At 45.9% G+C, this 22,257-nt stretch overlaps 1 protein-coding gene across 2 annotated transcripts in view; it reads right to left on the bottom strand.

The window, feature by feature from the left end:
* Window positions 1–22,257, bottom strand: part of CBS (cystathionine beta-synthase) — a 138,749-nt gene that overhangs the window by 55,519 nt on the left and 60,973 nt on the right. For both annotated transcript variants that reach the window (XM_068271044.1, XM_068271043.1), the window contains exons 6-7: window positions 21,585–21,719; window positions 19,200–19,269 (exon numbers count right to left, since the gene is read on the bottom strand). In XM_068271044.1, the coding sequence (XP_068127145.1) occupies window positions 19,200–19,269; window positions 21,585–21,719 (205 nt within the window). The remainder of the gene's footprint in view (window positions 1–19,199; window positions 19,270–21,584; window positions 21,720–22,257) is intronic.

Below are 22,257 nucleotides of genomic sequence, written 5' to 3'. Positions count from 1 at the left end.
CTGACGGTGAACTGGCCTCCTCCCCAGGCCCTGCTGGGCGGCTGCTGCGAACAGGGGTGGTGGTGGTGGTGGTGGTGGTGAGGGTGGAGGCCTCGGATGCAGAGCTGATGGCGGGCTGCTCATCCTCCGTCATCAGTTGCACCACAGTGTCTGCATCCTTTTCCTCAATGGGACGTTTCCGACCCGGCTGGAGGAAAATCGGAGCAGGTGCTACACGCTGCTGCTGCTGTGTCTCTGCAGCGTGAGTTGCAGATGCTCCTGCTGGGCGGCGCCCAAGGCGTCCACGGCCAGTGGCTATGGGAGGAATGTTAGCCACTGACGCTGCTGCTGCTGCTGCGGAACTGTGCATGGTGGCGCGGCCGCGGCCTGCCACAATGCTGCTCCCTCTCCTCCTGATTCCCTTGCTGCCCTTCCCCTTGCCCAAACCGCGCTGGCTGCCACTTCCAGACATCTTAGATGTTTTGGGCGTATAGACAAAAGTTTTTTAAAAGGGCGGGTGAAAAGTGGGGTACTTTAATGGAGTGGGTTGGTGGGTGAGGTGACTGAGTGAGTGTCCCTAGTACAGTAAGTAAGTAGTAACAGTCAGGAAGTACAACTAACTAATTACAATAAGCAATCAGTTATCAGAAGGAAATAGAGTGTGTGTAGTGTGTGTACACAGACAGTGAGTGCACACACGCAGGAGCTAGTAGCCTATGAACAGTGACTGAGTGTCCTAGACTCCTAGTACAGTAAGAGTAACAAGTAGTAACAGTAAGTAACTAACTAATTGCAATAATCAATCAGTAATCAGAAGGAAATAGAGTGTGTGTAGTGTGTACACAGACAGTGAGTGCACACACGCAGGAGCTAGTAGCCTATGAATACAGTGACTGAGTGTCCTAGACTCCTAGTACAGTAAGTAGTAACAGTAAGTACAACTAACTAATTACAATAATCAATCAGTTATCAGAAGGAAATAGAGTGTGTGTAGTGTGTACACAGACAGTGAGTGCACACACGCAGGAGCTAGTAGCCTATGAACAGTGACTGAGTGTCCTAGACTCCTAGTACAGTAAGTAGTAACAGTAAGTACAACTAACTAATTACAATAATCAATCAGTTATCAGAAGGAAATAGAGTGTGTGTAGTGTGTACACAGACAGTGAGTGCACACACGCAGGAGCTAGTAGCCTATGAACAGTGACTGAGTGTCCTAGACTCCTAGTACAGTAAGAGTAAGTAGTAACAGTAAGTACAACTAACTAATTACAATAATCAATCAGTTATCAGAAGGAAATAGAGTGTGTGTAGTGTGTACTCAGACAGTGAGTGCACACACGCAGGAGCTAGTAGCCTATGAACAGTGACTGAGTGTCCTAGACTCCTAGTACAGTAAAGGTGGCCATACACTGGCCCGATTCCCGGCCGTTTCGACAGCAGATTCGATCCTGGGATCGAATCTGCTGCCAATCGTTCGCGGTAAACGCCGCCGACGATCCGATTTCCTCCCGAAATCGGATCGGTCCGTCGATCGCGCCGTGCGGGAAATTACCCTCGATCGCCCGCGGGTAAAGTGCGCGTCGCTAGCGGCGGCCGATCCGATGAAAAATACATTACCTGATGCGGGCTCCCGGGCGTCTTCTCCGCATCTTCTCAGCGCTGCACCCGCTCCATCCCGGCGGCTCCCGGGCGTCTTCTCCGCATCTTCTCAGCGCTGCACCCGCTCCATCCCGGCGCTTCCTGGGTCACTGCAGTGACCCAGGAAGTTCAAATAGAGGGCGCTCTATTTGAACTTCCTGGTCACGGAGTGACACAGGAAGTGCCGAGATGGAGCAAGAACAGAGCGGTGCAGCGTGGAGAAGATGCCCGGGAGCTAGCGTCAGGTAATGTATGCGCGGGGGGAGGACAGGCGGCAGGAGCAGCTGAACAGATTGTGATCGGTTTCAGGCTGAAATCGATTCACAATCTGTTTGCAGTAAAGGCAGCCATACGATCCCTATCTGATCAGATTCGATCAGATAGGGATCTGTCAGCTGGTCGATCTGATGGCACATCGACCAGTGTATGGCTGCCTTAAGAGTAACAAGTAGTAACAGTAAGTAACTAACTAATTGCAATAATCAATCAGTAATCAGAAGGAAATAGAGTGTGTGTAGTGTGTACTCAGACAGTGAGTGCACACACGCAGGAGCTAGTAGCCTATGAACAGTGACTGAGTGTCCTAGACTCCTAGTACAGTAAGAGTAACAAGTAGTAACAGTAAGTAACTAACTAATTACAATAATCAATCAGTAATCAGAAGGAAATAGAGTGTGTGTAGTGTGTACACAGACAGTGAGTGCACACACGCAGGAGCTAGTAGCCGATGAACAGTGACTGAGTGTACTAGACTCCTAGTACAGTAAGAGTAACAAGTAGTAACAGTAAGTAACTAACTAATTACAATAATCAATCAGTAATCAGAAGGAAATAGAGTGTGTGTAGTGTGTACTCAGACAGTGAGTGCACACACGCAGGAGCTAGTAGCCGATGAACAGTGACTGAGTGTCCTAGACTCCTAGTACAGTAAGAGTAACAAGTAAGAACAGTAAGTACAACTAACTAATTACAATAATCAATCAGTAATCAGAAGGAAATAGAGTGTGTGTAGTGTGTACTCAGACAGTGAGTGCACACACGCAGGAGCTAGTAGCCGATGAACAGTGACTGAGTGTCCTAGACTCCTAGTACAGTAAGAGTAACAAGTAGTAACAGTAAGTAACTAACTAATTACAATAATCAATCACTAATCAGAAGGAAATAGAGTGTGTGTGTACAAGACTGTGAGTGCACACACGCAGGAGCTAGTAGCCGATGAACAGTGACTGAGTGTCCTAGACTCCTAGTACAGTAAGAGTAACAAGTAGTAACAGTAAGTAACTAACTAATTACAATAATCAATCACTAATCAGAAGGAAATAGAGTGTGTGTAGTGTGTACTCAGACACTGAGTGCACACACGCAGGAGCTAGTAGCCTATGAACAGTGACTGAGTGTCCTAGACTCCTAGTACAGTAAGAGTAACAAGTAGTAACAGTAAGTACAACTAACTAATTACAATAATCAATCAGTAATCAGAAGGAAATAGAGTGTGTGTGTACAAGACTGTGAGTGCACACACGCAGGAGCTAGTAGCCTTAGCCTTAGCCTATGAACAGTGACAGTGAGTGTCCTAGCCTAACTACAATACTAAATACAGAATCAATCAGTAGTAAAGGACAGCAGCAGAAATACTGGTATAGATGAGAGAAATATACTAACAGAGGACAGGAGAGAACAGCTGCCCACACAGGCAGGCCCTGAGGCCTAAAGCTGTGTAAGCCTGCAGCAGCTGTGTCTCTGTCTATGTAACACAAAAGCTACTAACTAAAATACAATGTCTATCTAACTAACAACAATATAGGTGTATATAGGAGGTGTATGTGAGCAAAAACGCTAGGTAAATGAACACAATAGAGCTCTTGCTAAGCCAAAGCACAAAGGAGCAACTCTCTCTCTGTACAAGTCTCAGGCAAGCACGGAGAAACCTAACATGGCGGCCGCTATTTATAGGGTAGGGGCTGGCCAGGGTCCCCCTCTGTGATTGGCTGCCATCAGAGGGCCTGGGAGCCCTCTGATTGGCTCTAAGGACATCAATCTGGGCTATGACGCTATTCGAGCTCGGTACCGAGCTCGAATAGCGCCGTTTTGCTCGAATAGCTCGAATAGTGAATGGGCTATTCGAGTGTACTCGAATACCCCATTCGAATAGCTCTAGCTATTCGGAGCTCGAATACCGAGCTCGAATAGCTGAGAAAGAGCTCGAATATTCGAGCTACTCGAATATTCGAGCTCTGCTGAGCACCACTACTATTGAATGTTCAACACATATCGTTTTAAGGAGACATTTGTCAAAACACATATTTTCAATCCATCTACATTGTTGGCATCCCCCTCCCAAGTTACTCAATATGCCACCCACTTCCCAGCGGGCTCTCAGGAAAGAACTATCTCACCACATATGAACAATTATGCGTTTCTGCCTGATCAGACATTCCCCCCACCAATCATAACGCCTGAAGGTGCGTGACAAGAACACCACTCCATAGGGTACGTGACCCTTGATACACGTGATTATACACAGCCATCCTCCAGTGGTCATATTTTGACCATACCCCCTAAATACATTAAATTTTAACACAGAACATCAGTCATTAGTTATAAAACAGTTGATGTCCAGTTCCACGTTCAATCCTCCTGGTGCTAATGTTTTGAGATTATAGATCCATCGTGTTTCCAGCTTAGAAATCTCCCTAATTTTGTGACATCCCCTCCACCTTCTGGTGAGTTTTTGAATGCCACAAAATTTCAAAAAACCAGGATTCCTCCCATGACACTCCAAAAAGTGCTTAGAGACACAATGTCCCACAAAACGTCTAGCGATGTTGTTGATGTGTTCCCCAACTCTTTTTTTCAAAGTTCTTTTGGTTCTGCCCACATATTGCAGCCCACACGGGCACCACAACAAATATACCACGTGCGAGCTGCTGCAGTGGATGAACTCCCTTATTCTGTACCCCTTGCCTGTTTGTGTAGATATAACCTCCTGTGTTCTCACCCCTTGTGCTCTTTCACATGTTACACATTGACAACATGGGTAATAACCCGCTGTTCCCCCACATGTCAGTTTTGTTGTTAATAACAGGGCCATCTACATATGTCTTAACTAATTGCTGTTGTAAGTTCCTTGCTCGTCTATAAATACATTTAGGTCTATCAGGAAGGACCTTGCCCAAAATAGGGTCATTTTTCAAAAGCCCCCAGTGTTTTTTTATAAATACTCTCCACTTGTTTAAAGTGTGAATTGAAATCCATCATTATAGCGTATTCGAAAGCATTAGATCTGCTGTCTCTCTTTTTGTCCTTTAGTAAAGTGTCCCTTTTTGTTAACATGACATCATTTGCCACTGTTTCAAGATACCGACGATCATAACCTTTCTCTGAGAACCTATCTATAAGTTTCTCAGCCTGCATGAGATAGTCAACTTCAAACGTACAATTTCTGCGTATACGGCTTAGCTGGCCTTTTGGAATATTTTTCATCCATTGCGGATGATGACAACTTTGGGTTGGGATATATGAGTTCCTGTCTGTTTTTTTTAAAATAAGTTTTTGTACCCAAACAGCCTTCCCTATTCATAATGATCACATCCAAAAAATCTATCTCTACACGATTATATTTCATCGTTAGTTCAATCCCCAAGTTATTAGTATTTAGCCACTGTCCATACTGTATTAATTGTTGCTCCATCCCCTCCCATATCCAAAACAGATCATCAACCAGTTTCTCACTTGTGAACTCTCCTGGAAAAAGGTATCTTAAAAGATGCGGAATTCCGATATTTGATGATTGATGCCCCCCGTATCCCGGTTTTGTATATTAATCCAAAAATTCATAAAGATCAGAATAACCCGCCTGGGAGGCCCATTGTCAGTGGAATAGGTTCCTTGAATCAGAGGATAGGTGAATATATTGATAGGTTCCTGCAGCCAGTTGTAAGTACTTTGCCATATCTGCTGAGAGACACCAAACAATTTTTACAGAATCTTAATGGAATGAATATCAGTGAACATACTATTCTTGTTACGGCCGACGTTACGGCGTTATATACCATCATACCGCATGAGAGAGCATTGGAATATGTTGGAAAAGCACTAAGAGAACATAAGATGGTGGGGGACGAACAAATAAGGTTTATTTTGGAACTCCTTGAGTTCTCACTATCACATAATTATTTTTGGTTTGGGGGTTGCTTCTATGTACAGGCTGTGGGATGCGCTATGGGGGCAAAATTCGCTCCGAGCGTGGCAAATATTTTTATGGACCAATGGGAAAGGGAAATTTTAAATTTGCAGGAGAGTTCACAAGTGAGAAACTGGCAAAGGGTTATTGATGATCTGTTTTGGATATGGGAGGGGACGGAGCAACAATTAATACAGTATGGACAGTGGCTAAATACTAATAACTTGGGGATTGAACTAACGATGAAATATAATCGTGTAGAGATAGATTTTTTGGATGTGATCATTATGAATAGGGAAGGCTGTTTGGGTACAAAAACTTATTTCAAAAAAACAGACAGGAACTCATATATCCCAACCCAAAGTTGTCATCATCCGCAATGGATGAAAAATATTCCAAAAGGCCAGCTAAGCCGTATACGCAGAAATTGTACGTTTGAAGTTGACTATCTCATGCAGGCTGAGAAACTTATAGATAGGTTCTCAGAGAAAGGTTATGATCGTCGGTATCTTGAAACAGTGGCAAATGATGTCATGTTAACAAAAAGGGACACTTTACTAAAGGACAAAAAGAGAGACAGCAGATCTAATGCTTTCGAATACGCTATAATGATGGATTTCAATTCACAGTTTAAACAAGTGGAGAGTATTTATAAAAAAAACACTGGGGGCTTTTGAAAAATGACCCTATTTTGGGCAAGGTCCTTCCTGATAGACCTAAATTTATTTATAGACGAGCAAGGAACTTACAACAGCAATTAGTAAAGACATATGTAGATGGCCCTGTTATTAACAACAAAACTGACATGTGGGGGAACAGCGGGTTTTTCCCATGTTGTCAATGTGTAACATGTGAAAGAGCACAAGGGGTGAGAACACAGGAGGTTATATCTACACAAACAGGCAAGGGGTACAAAATAAGGGAGTTCATCCACTGCAGCAGCTCGCACGTGGTATATTTGTTGTGGTGCCCGTGTGGGCTGCAATATGTGGGCAGAACCAAAAGAACTTTGAAAAAAAGAGTTGGGGAACACATCAACAACATCGCTAGACGTTTTGTGGGACATTGTGTCTCTAAGCACTTTTTGGAGTGTCATGGGAGGAATCCTGGTTTTTTGAAATTTTGTGGCATTCAAAAACTCACCACAAGGTGGAGGGGATGTCACAAAATTAGGGAGATTTCTAAGCTGGAAACACGATGGATCTATAATCTCAAAACATTAGCACCAGGAGGATTGAACGTGGAACTGGACATCAACTGTTTTATAACTAATGACTGATGTTCTGTGTTAAAATTTAATGTATTTAGGGGGTATGGTCAAAATATGACCACTGGAGGATGGCTGTGTATAATCACGTGTATCAAGGGTCACGTACCCTATGGAGTGGTGTTCTTGTCACGCACCTTCAGGCGTTATGATTGGTGGGGGGAATGTCTGATCAGGCAGAAACGCATAATTGTTCATATGTGGTGAGATAGTTCTTTCCTGAGAGCCCGCTGGGAAGTGGGTGGCATATTGAGTAACTTGGGAGGGGGATGCCAACAATGTAGATGGATTGAAAATATGTGTTTTGACAAATGTCTCTTTAAACGATATGTGTTGAACATTCAATAGCACATATTGAGCATATAGTGTTAAATGTCTTTGCAAATGATCAATGCATATACCGTTGGTTGGCCAGCAACTATGTTGGGGTGATTTTGCTAATCTATACATTTTATGGTTATGTATCCTATGTGATGTTGGTGAGCCAAGGGAATTGCTAGGAGTGACGTCGCTATTAATTATATGGGGTAGCTCAATATTACCCAATCCCTCCTGTCTGGTAATAGTTTTTATTATCTAATCTTTGGCTGATTTATATTATTAATTGTTATTAAGTTATTTAGTTTTAATTTTTTATTATGTTTTATTGGGTTTACAACCTGTAGTAGGGCTGAGCGTTGTAGTCCGCCCTATACAGACGCTGTAACGGTGGTCTGTAATGTATCATTGGATCCCATTGTAAACCCGTTGCATCCTGGGGAGTGTAGTTTAAAGCGGGTGGCTATGGAGACTGGGGATGGGCCGCGCGGAGTTATGGGTAGTGTAGTTCCCGTGCGACCCATTAGACAGAATAGGATCCAATGAGAAGACAGGTTAGATCTCACGCTTAGAGAATCGGCGAATGACGCCAACTGAAACAAGGGACCATGTGATCAGGGGGTGGCAACTTATAGCGTCTGCCGGCTCCGAATGGCCAAGCCCCTGATGAGTCGGATGACGAAACTAGTAGGGAGTGGCCTGGAGAGCCGGTGAGACGCTGAATCCTCGAGGGGAAAGATATCTTTTTATATGCGCAGATTTTATGGAAACACATGTGAGTGCACTACTTTTTAAATATTATCGTTAATAAACGGAGTTATGCTATGTCAAGCGTTGTTTGAGTCTTAGAGTCCCTGGCATTGGAGACAGAGGTCCATAACATATACGCTTGTTTGCTGGTCTGTGAGGGGTCGGCCATACAATCTGGTTTAGAGGCTCATTTACCTGAGTGGTGGAGGCACGCTGGGTGACAGTGTTGGTTAGGAGGGGAGCACTGGTGGATATCAGATGTTCTATTTGTCATAACAGTATTACACTATTGAAGTTTATCTTCCCGCATGTTTTATGAGTACAAGAAGATTGCCAACGGAGAGGGGAGAAACTAACTGGCTGGGCCAAACACGTGTCTTGCTGATCTTTATTGATTGGCCACTTTCTCTGGTGAGCGCATACTGGTGATATATGATGAAGTATTGAAGTGTATGAGAATTGGTGGAAACATAAAAGTGACCTGCAGTGAAGGACTTTTGCCCTATGTTGGAGGGACTAATGAACTTTTAATACAAACCCCCTTTTTTTATGGTTTTATGTTGTTGAGCGCTCCGCTGTTTATGCACATAGATTGATTTGAGGAGGGTATACACACCCTTTTAGCGCAGCGATCCAACAAGAGTATATTGAGTGCTGTACATATTGAAAGATTAATGAGGAGCGCATAATCAGTGTATTATATATATACAGCACATACTACATACAGCACATACTACACACAGCGCATACTACACACAGCGCATACTACACACAGCGCATACTACACACAGCGCATACTACACACAGCACATACTACACACAGCACATACTACACACGGCGCATACTACACACGGCGCATACAACACACAGCGCATACAACACACGGCGCATACAACACACGGCGCATACAACACACAGCGCATACAACACACAGCGCATACAACACACAGCGCATACAACACACAGCGCATACAACACACAGCGCATACAACACACAGCGCATACAACACACAGCGCATACAACACACAGCGCATACTACACACAGCGCATACTACACACAGCGCATACTACACACAGCGCATACTACACACAGCGCATACTACACACAGCGCATACAACACACAGCGCATACTACACACAGCGCATACTACACACAGCGCATACTACACACAGCGCATACTACACACAGCGCATACTACACACAGCGCATACAACACACAGCGCATACAACACACAGCGCATACTACACACAGCGCATACTACACACAGCGCATACTACACACAGCGCATACTACACACAGCGCATACTACACACAGCGCATACAACACACAGCGCATACTACACACAGCGCATACAACACACAGCGCATACAACACACAGCGCATACAACACACAGCGCATACAACACACAGCGCATACAACACACAGCGCATACAACACACAGCGCATACAACACACAGCGCATACAACACACAGCGCATACTACATACAGCGCATACAACATACAGCGCATACTACACACAGCGCATACTACACACAGCGCATACAACACACAGCGCATACAACACACAGCGCATACTACATACAGCACATACTACACACAGCGCATACTACACACAGCGTATACTACATACAGCGCATACAACACACAGCGCATACTACATACAGCACATACTACATACAGCCCATACTACACACAGCGCATACTACATACAGCGCATACTACACACAGCGCATACTACACACAGCGCATACAACACACAGCGCATACTACATACAGCGCATACTACATACAGCGCATACTACATACAGCGCATACAACACACAGCGCATACTACATACAGCGCATACAACACACAGCGCATACAACACACAGCGCATACAACACACAGCGCATACAACACACAGCGCATACAACACGCTGTGTGTTGTATGCGCTGTGTGTTGTATGCGCTGTGTGTTGTATGCGCTGTGTGTTGTATGCGCTGTGTGTTGTATGCGCTGTGTGTTGTATGCGCTGTGTGTTGTATGCGCTGTGTGTTGTATGCGCTGTGTGTTGTATGCGCTGTGTGTTGTATGCGCTGTGTGTTGTATGCGCTGTATGTAGTATGCGCTGTATGTAGTATGCGCTGTGTGTTGTATGCGCTGTGTGTAGTATGCGCTGTGTGTAGTATGCGCTGTGCATACAACACACAGCGCATACAACACACAGCGCATACAACACACAGCGCATACAACACACAGCGCATACAACACACAGCGCATACTACACACAGCGCATACTACACACAGCGCATACTACACACAGCGCATACTACACACAGCGCATACTACACACAGCGCATACTACACACAGCGCATACTACACACAGCGCATACTACACACAGCGCATACAACACACAGCGCATACTACACACAGCGCATACTACACACAGCGCATACTACACACAGCGCATACTACACACAGCGCATACTACACACAGCGCATACTACACACAGCGCATACTACACACAGCGCATACTACACACAGCGCATACTACACACAGCGCATACTACACACAGCGCATACTACACACAGCGCATACTACACACAGCGCATACTACACACAGCGCATACTACACACAGCGCATACTACACACAGCGCATACTACACACAGCGCATACAACACACAGCGCATACTACATACAGCACATACTACATACAGCACATACTACACACAGCGCATACAACACACAGCGCATACAACACACAGCGCATACTACATACAGCACATACTACATACAGCGCATACAACACACAGCGCATACTACATACAGCACATACTACATACAGCACATACCACATACAACATACAGTGCATACCACATACAACACATACACACTATATACACATCACATACAACATACAACAGCGCATACTACACACAGCGCATACTACACACAGCGCATACTACACACAGCGCATACTACACACAGCGCATACTACACACAGCGCATACTACACACAGCGCATACTACACACAGCGCATACTACACACAGCGCATACTACACACAGCGCATACTACACACAGCGCATACTACACACAGCGCATACAACACACAGCGCATACTACATACAGCACATACTACATACAGCACATACTACACACAGCGCATACAACACACAGCGCATACAACACACAGCGCATACTACATACAGCACATACTACATACAGCGCATACAACACACAGCGCATACTACATACAGCACATACTACATACAGCACATACCACATACAACATACAGTGCATACCACATACAACACATACACACTATATACACATCACATACAACACAAATTACATACAGCACATACCATATACAACACATACTACATACAATACATACTAACAGAACATACCACACACAGCACATACTACATACAGCACATACCACACACAGCACATACTATACACAGCACATACTACACACAGCACATACCACACACACAGCACATACCACACACAGCACATACCACACACCACACACAGCACATACCACACACAGCACATACTATATACAGCACATACTACACACAGCACATACCACACACAACACATACTACATACAGCACATACCACACACAGCACATACTACACACAGCACATTCTACATACAGCAGATAATATAGCACATACTACACAACACATACTACATACAACACACACCATGGCACATACTACATACAGCATGTACTACATACAGCAGATAATATAGCACATACCACACACAGCACATACTACATACAGCACATACTACACACAGCACATACTACACACAGCACATACTACACACAACACATACTACACACAGCACATACAACACACAGCGCATACTACACACAGCGCATACTACACACAGCGCATACTACACACAGCGCATACTACACACAGCGCATACTACACACAGCACATACTACACACAGCACATACTACACACAGCGCATACTACACACAGCGCATACAACACACAGCGCATACAACACACAGCGCATACAACACACAGCGCATACTACACACAGCGCATACAACACACAGCGCATACTACACACAGCGCATACTACACACAGCGCATACTACACACAGCGCATACTACACACAGCGCATACTACACACAGCACATACTACACACAGCGCATACTACACACAGCGCATACTACACACAGCGCATACTACACACAGCGCATACTACACACAGCGCATACAACACACAGCGCATACAACACACAGCGCATACAACACACAGCGCATACTACACACAGCGCATACTACACACAGCGCATACAACACACAGCGCATACTACACACAGCGCATACTACACACAGCGCATACTACACACAGCGCATACTACACACAGCGCATACAACACACAGCGCATACAACACACAGCGCATACAACACACAGCGCATACTACACACAGCGCATACTACACACAGCGCATACTACACACAGCGCATACTACACACAGCGCATACTACACACAGCGCATACAACACACAGCGCATACTACACACAGCGCATACAACACACAGCGCATACAACACACAGCGCATACAACACACAGCGCATACAACACACAGCGCATACAACACACAGCGCATACAACACACAGCGCATACAACACACAGCGCATACTGCTACACAGCGCATACTACATACAGCGCATACAACACACAGCGCATACTACATACAGCACATACTACACACAGCGCATACTACACACAGCGCATACTACACACAGCGCATACTACACACAGCGCATACTACACACAGCGCATACAACACACAGCGCATACTACATACAGCGCATACTACATACAGCGCATACAACACACAGCGCATACTACACACAGCGCATACAACACACAGCGCATACAACACACAGCGCATACAACACACAGCGCATACAACACACAGCGCATACAACACACAGCGCATACAACACACAGCGCATACAACACACAGCGCATACTACACACAGCGCATACTACACACAGCGCATACTACACACAGCGCATACTACACACAGCGCATACTACACACAGCGCATACTACACACAGCGCATACTACACACAGCGCATACTACACACAGCGCATACTACACACAGCGCATACTACACACAGCGCATACTACACACAGCGCATACTACACACAGCGCATACTACACACAGCGCATACTACACACAGCGCATACTACACACAGCGCATACTACATACAGCGCATACAACATACAGCGCATACTACACACAGCGCATACTACACACAGCGCATACTACACACAGCGCATACTACACACAGCGCATACTACACACAGCGCATACTACACACAGCGCATACTACACACAGCGCATACTACACACAGCGCATACTACACACAGCGCATACAACACACAGCGCATACTACATACAGCGCATACTACACACAGCGCATACTACACACAGCGCATACAACACACAGCGCATACAACACACAGCGCATACAACACACAGCGCATACAACACACAGCGCATACAACACACAGCGCATACTACACACAGCGCATACAACACACAGCGCATACTACACACAGCGCATACTACACACAGCGCATACTACACACAGCGCATACTACACACAGCGCATACTACACACAGCGCATACTACACACAGCGCATACTACACACAGCGCATACTACACACAGCGCATACTACACACAGCGCATACTACACACAGCGCATACAACACACAGCGCATACTACACACAGCGCATACAACACACAGCGCATACAACACACAGCGCATACAACACACAGCGCATACAACACACAGCGCATACAACACACAGCGCATACTACACACAGCGCATACTACACACAGCGCATACTACACACAGCGCATACTACACACAGCGCATACTACACACAGCGCATACTACACACAGCGCATACTACATACAGCGCATACAACATACAGCGCATACAACACACAGCGCATACTACATACAGCGCATACTACACACAGCGCATACTACACACAGCGCATACAACACACAGCGCATACAACACACAGCGCATACTACACACAGCGCATACTACATACAGCGCATACTACATACAGCGCATACAACACACAGCGCATACTACACACAGCGCATACAACACACAGCGCATACAACACACAGCGCATACAACACACAGCGCATACAACACACAGCGCATACAACACACAGCGCATACAACACACAGCGCATACAACACACAGCGCATACTACACACAGCGCATACTACACACAGCGCATACTACACACAGCGCATACTACACACAGCGCATACTACACACAGCGCATACTACACACAGCGCATACAACACACAGCGCATACTACACACAGCGCATACTACACACAGCGCATACTACACACAGCGCATACTACACACAGCGCATACTACACACAGCGCATACTACACACAGCGCATACTACACACAGCGCATACTACACACAGCGCATACTACACACAGCGCATACTACACACAGCGCATACTACACACAGCGCATACTACACACAGCGCATACTACACACAGCGCATACTACACACAGCGCATACAACACACAGCGCATACTACACACAGCGCATACTACACACAGCGCATACTACACACAGCGCATACTACACACAGCGCATACTACACACAGCGCATACTACACACAGCGCATACTACACACAGCGCATACTACATACAGCACATACTACATACAGCACATACTACACACAGCGCATACAACACACAGCGCATACAACACACAGCGCATACTACATACAGCACATACTACATACAGCGCATACAACACACAGCGCATACTACATACAGCACATACTACATACAGCACATACTACATACAACATACAGTGCATACCACATACAACATACAGTGCATACCACATACAACACATACACACTATATACACATCACATACAACACAAATTACATACAGCACATACCATATACAACACATACTACATACAATACATACTAACAGAACATACCACACACAGCACATACTACATACAGCACATACCACACACAGCACATACTATACACAGCACATACTACACACAGCACATACCACACACACAGCACATACCACACACAGCACATACCACACACCACACACAGCACATACCACACACAGCACATACTATATACAGCACTTACTACACACAGCACATACCACACACAACACATACTACATACAGCACATACCACACACAGCACATACTACACACAGCACATTCTACATACAGCAGATAATATAGCACATACTACACAACACATACTACATACAACACACACCATGGCACATACTACATACAGCATGTACTACATACAGCAGATAATATAGCACATACCACACACAGCACATACTACACACAGCACATACTACACACAGCACATACTACACACAGCGCATACAACACACAGCACATACTACACACAGCGCATACAACACACAGCACATACTACACACAGCACATTAGACACACAGCGCATTATACTCACAGCGCATACTAGACACGGCGCATACTACACACAGCACATACTACACACAGCGCATACTACACACAACACATACTACACACAGCACATACAACACACAGCACATACTACACACAGCACATACTACATACAGCACATACTACATACAGGATAAACTACATACAGCACAAACTACATACAGCACATACTACATACAGCACATACAACACAAATTACATACAGCACATACTTTATACAACACATTCTACATACAATACATACTAACAGAACATACCACACACAGCACATACTACATACAGCACATACTACATACAGCACATACCACACACAGCACATACTACATACTACACAACACATACTACATACAACACACACCATGGCACATACTACATACAGCATATACTACATACAGCATATACTACATACAGCAGATAATATAGCACATACTACACACAGCACATACTACATACAGCACATACTACACACAGCACATACTACACACAGCACATACTACACACAACACATACTACACACAGCACATACAACACACAGCACATACTACACACAGCACATACTACATACAGCACAAACTACATACAGCACATACTACATACAGCACATACAACACAAATTACATACAGCACATACTTTATACAACATTCTACATACAATACATACTAACAGAACATACCACACACAGCGCATACTACATACAGCACATACTACATACAGCACATACTATACACAGCACATACTACACACAGCACATACCACACACACAGCACATACCACACACAGCACATACCACACACCACACACAGCACATACCACACACAGCACATACTATATACAGCACATACTACACACAGCGCATTCTACACACAGCGCATACTACACACAGCACATACTACACACAGCACATACTACACACAGCGCATACCACACACAACACATACTACATACAGCACATACCACACACAGCACATACTACACACAGCACATTCTACATACAGCACATACAACACAAATTACATACAGCACATACTTTATACAACACATTCTACATACAATACATACTAACAGAACATACCACACACAGCGCATACTACATACAGCACATACTACATACAGCACATACCACACACAGCACATACTACATACTACACAACACATACTACATACAACACACACCATGGCACATACTACATACAGCATATACTACATACAGCATATACTACATACAGCAGATAATATAGCACATACTACACACAGCACATACTACATACAGCACATACTACATGCAGCACATACTACACACAGCACATACTACATACTACACAACACATACTACATACAACACACACCATGGCACATACTACATACAGCATATACTACATACAGCATATACTACATACAGCAGATAATATAGCACATACTACACACAGCACATACTACATACTATATACAGCATATACTACATACAACACATACTACATGCAGCACATAATATAGCACATACTACATACAACACACACCATGGCACATACCACACACAGCACATACTACATACCATAACACATAATAATAATAATAATAATAATAATAATAATAATACTACAGCACATAATATAGCACATACTACAGGGGGATGCGAAAGTTTGGGCAACCTTGTTTATTGTCATGATTTTCCTGTATAAATCGTTGGTTGTTACGATAGCAAATGTCAGGTAAATATATCATATAGGAGACACACACAGTGATATTTGAGAAGTGAAATGAAGTGTATTGGATTTACAGAAAGTGCGCAAGAATTGTTTAAATAAAATTAGGCAGATGCATAAATTTGTAATTTTATTGATTCCAAACCCTTTAGAACTAATTATTGGAACTGAAATTGGCTTGGTAAGCGCAGTGACCCCTGACCTACATACACAGGTGCATCCAATTATAAGAAAGAGTATTTAAGGGGGTCAATTGTAAGTTTCTCTCCTCTTAATTTTCTCTGCAGAGTAGCAACATGGGGGTCTCAAAACAACTCTCAAATGACCTGAAGACAAAGATTGTTCACCATCATGGTTTAGGGGAAGGATACAGAAAGCTGTCTCAGAGATTTCAGCTGTCTGTTTCCACAGATAGGAACATATTGAGGAAATGGAAGACCACAGGCTCAGTTCAAGTTAAGGCTCGAAGTGGCGGAGCAAGAAAAATCTCGGATAAACAGAAGCGACGAATGGTGAGAACAGTCAGAGTCAACCCACAGACTAGCACCAAAGACCTACAACATCATCTTGCTGCAGATGGAGTCACTGTGCACCGTTCAACCATTCGGCGCACTTTACACAAGGAGAGGCTGTATGCGAGAGTGATGCCTTTTCTCCGCCCACAGCACAAACAGAGCCGCTTGAGGTATGCTAAAGCACATTTGGACAAGCCTGCTTCATTTTGGAATAAGGTGCTGTGGACTGATGAAACTAAAATTGAGGTATTTGGGCATAATAAGGGGCGTTATGCATGGAGGAAAAACAACACAGCATTCCAAGAAAAACACCTGCTACCTACAGTAAAATATGGTGGTGGTTCCATCATGCTGTAGGGCTGTGTGGCCAGTGCAGGGACAGGGAATCTTGTCAAAGTTGAGGGACGCATGGATTCCACTCAGTATCAGCAGAATCTGGAGACCAATGTCCAGGAATCAGTGACAAAGCTGAAGCTGCACCGAGGCTGGATCTTTCAACAAGACAACGACCCTAAACACTGCTCAAAATCCACTAAGGCATTCATGCAGAGGAACAAGTATAACGTTCTGGAATGGCCATCTCAGTCCCCAGACCTGAATATAATTGAAAATCTGTGGTGTGAGTTACAGAGAGCTGTCCATGCTCGGAAGCCATCAAACCTGAATGACCAGAGATGTTTTGTAAAGAGGAATGGTCCAAAATACCTTCACCCAGAATCCAGACTGTCATTGGAACCTACAGGAAGTGTTTAGAGGCTGTAATTTCTGCAGAAGAAGGATCTACTAAATATTGATTTCATTTCTTTTTTGTGGTGCCCAAATTTATGCACCTGCCTAATTTTGTTTAAACAATTATTGCACCCTTTCTGTAAATCCAATAACCTTCATTTCACTTCTCAAATATCACTGTGTGTGTCTCCTATATGATATATTTAACCGACATTTCTTATCGTAACAACCAACGATTTATACAGGAAAATCATGATGATTAACAACGTTGCCCAAACTTTAGCATCCCCCTGTACATACAACACACACTACATAGAGCACATACATACTACAGCACATACAATAGCACATAATACATACCACACATATTTGTAGCACACCCTACATTGAGCACTTACATACTACAGCACATACTACATACAGTACATAGCACAGCACATACTACATATAGAACATACTTACATACAGCAGCAGCCTAATCTCTATCTTACTTCAGCTAAACTCACCGTCACATTGCTGCAGAATCTCCTCCGCGGTGCTGTCATAGTGAGCCAGAGGATTGCTGGCATTCCGGTACTAAGAGGAGAAAACACAGCCACAGTGACCGGAGGACTGTTCACTGCCACCTCCAGATAACCCATCACTGCCACCTCCAGATACCCCATCACTGCCACCTCCAGATACCTCAACACTGCCACCTCCAGATGCCTCATCACTGCCACCTCCAGATACCTCACCCACCTCCAGATGCCTCATCACTGCCACCTCCAGATACCTCACCCACCTCCAGATGCCTCATCACTGCCACCTCCAGATACCTCACCCACCTCCAGATACCTCATCACTGCCACCTCCAGATACCCCAACACTGCCACCGCCAGATGCCTCATCACTGCCACCGCCAGATGCCTCATCACTGCCACCGCCAGATGCCTCATCACTGCCACCTCCAGATACCTCAACACTGCCACCGCCAGATGCCTCATCACTGCCACCGCCAGATGCCTCATCACTGCCACCGCCAGATGCCTCATCACTGCCACCTCCAGATGCCTCATCACTGCCACCGCCAGATGCCTCATCACTGCCACGGCCAGATGCCTCATCACTGCCACCTCCAGATACCTCATCACTGCCACCTCCAGATGCCTCATCACTGCCACCTCCAGATGCCTCATCACTGCCACCTCCAGATGCCTCATCACTGCCACCTCCAGATGCCTCATCACTGCCACCTCCAGATGCCTCATCACTGCCACCTCCAGATAACCCATCACTGCCACCGCCAGATGCCTCATCACTGCCACCGCCAGATGCCTCATCACTGTCACCGCCAGATGCCTCATCACTGCCACCGCCAGATGCCTCATCACTGCCACCTCCAGATACCTCATCACTGCCACCTCCAGATGCCTCATCACTGCCACCTCCAGATGCCTCATCACTGCCACCGCCAGATGCCTCATCACTGCCACCTCCAGATGCCTCATCACTGCCACCTCCAGATAACCCATCACTGCCACCGCCAGATGCCTCATCACTGCCACCGCCAGATGCCTCATCACTGCCACCGCCAGATGCCTCATCACTGCCACCGCCAGATGCCTCATCACTGCCACCTCCAGATACCTCATCACTGCCACCTCCAGATGCCTCATCACTGCCACCGCCAGATGCCTCATCACTGCCACCGCCAGATGCCTCATCACTGCCACCGCCAGATGCCTCATCACTGCCACCGCCAGATGCCTCATCACTGCCACCTCCAGATGCCTCATCACTGCCACCTCCAGATGCCTCATCACTGCCACCTCCAGATGCCTCATCACTGCCACCTCCAGTTGCCTCATCACTGCCACCTCCAGATGTCTCATCACTGCCACCTCCAGTTACCTCATCACTGCCACCTACAAATGCCTCATCACTGCCACCTCCAGATGCCTCATCACTGCCACCTCCAGATACCTCACCCACCTCCAGATGCCTCATCACTGCCACCTCCAGATGCCTCATCACTGCCACCTCCAGATGCCTCATCACTGCCACCTCCAGATGCCTCATCACTGCCACCTCCAGATGTCTCATCACTGCCACCTCCAGTTACCTCATCACTGCCACCTACAAATGCCTCATCACTGCCACCTCCAGATACCTCACCCACCTCCAGATACCCCATCACTGCCACCTCCAGATACCTCATCACTGCCCCCTCCAGATGCCTCATCACTGCCACCTCCAGATGCCTCATCACTGCCACCTCCAGATGCCTCATCACTGCCACCTCCAGATGCCTCACCCACCTCCAGATGCCTCATCACTGCCACCTCCAGATGCCTCATCACTGCCACCTCCAGATGCCTCATCACTGCAATCTCCAGATACCTCATCACTGCCACATCCAGATGCCTCATCACTGCCACCTCCAGATACACCATCACTGCCACCTCCAGATACCTCATCACTGCCACCACCAGATGCCTCATCACTGCCACCACCAGATGCCTCATCACTGCCACCTCCAGATACCTCATCACTGCCACCTCCAGATACCTCATCACTGCCACCTCCAGATGCCTCATCACTGCCACCTCCAGATGCCTCATCACTGCAATCTCCAGATGCCTCATCACTGCAACCTCCAGATGCCTCATCACTGCCACCTCCAGATGCCTCATCACTGCGACCTCCAGATGTCTCATCACTGCCACCTCCAGATGCCTCATCACTGCCACCTCCAGATACCTCACCCATCTCCAGATGCCTCATCACTGCCATCTCCAGATGCCTCATCACTTCCACCTCCAGATACCTCATCACTGCCACCTCCAGATACCTCATCCTCCACCCATCACTGCCTCTTCTCCTGTTGTGTGTTTCTGTCTATACAGTACCTGGTCTAGGATGTGGGAATTGGGGATCTCATTCTTCAGCCTCCAGGCCACACCGACATGAGATTCTGGGGAATCAAAGCGAGCGCTTGTTGGAGTTCTAACAATTTCTGCTCCAAGGGCTCGAAGGACATCTACCTGCAAAAAGGAATCAGCCACTGATTGTCATCGGGTAACTTCTTCTCTTACAATCATCCTGCATTGGATCAGGCCTGATTTCTGCTCTAGGCTGGAGGAAGATCATTATGCTAGGCTAGGGAAACCCATAAGATGTAAGGGTATTGTCCTCCACCAGATTACATGAGATCTGATCTGAGGGTCTCCTGCACATGGTCTCCCCTGTCTGTATGAGATCTGAGGGTCTCCTGCACATGGTCTCCCCTGTCTGTATGAGATCTGAGGGTCTCCTGCACATGGTCTCCCCCTGTCTGTATGAGATCTGAGGGTCTCCTGCACATGGTCTCCCCCTGTCTGTATGAGATCTGAGGATCTCCTGCACATGGTCTCCCCTGTCTGTATGAGGTCTGAGGGTCTCCTGCACATGGTCTCCCCCTGTCTGTATGAGATCTGAGGGTCTCCTGCACATGGTCTCCCCCTGTCTGTATGAGATCTGAGGGTCTCCTGCACATGGTCTCCACTGTCTGTATGAGATCTGAGGGTCTGATGCACATGGTCT

Source organism: Hyperolius riggenbachi, chromosome 2 (assembly GCF_040937935.1).
Source record: "Hyperolius riggenbachi isolate aHypRig1 chromosome 2, aHypRig1.pri, whole genome shotgun sequence".
Lineage (NCBI taxonomy): Eukaryota > Metazoa > Chordata > Amphibia > Anura > Hyperoliidae > Hyperolius > Hyperolius riggenbachi.
This window is presented reverse-complemented; position numbering and strand designations above follow the sequence as displayed.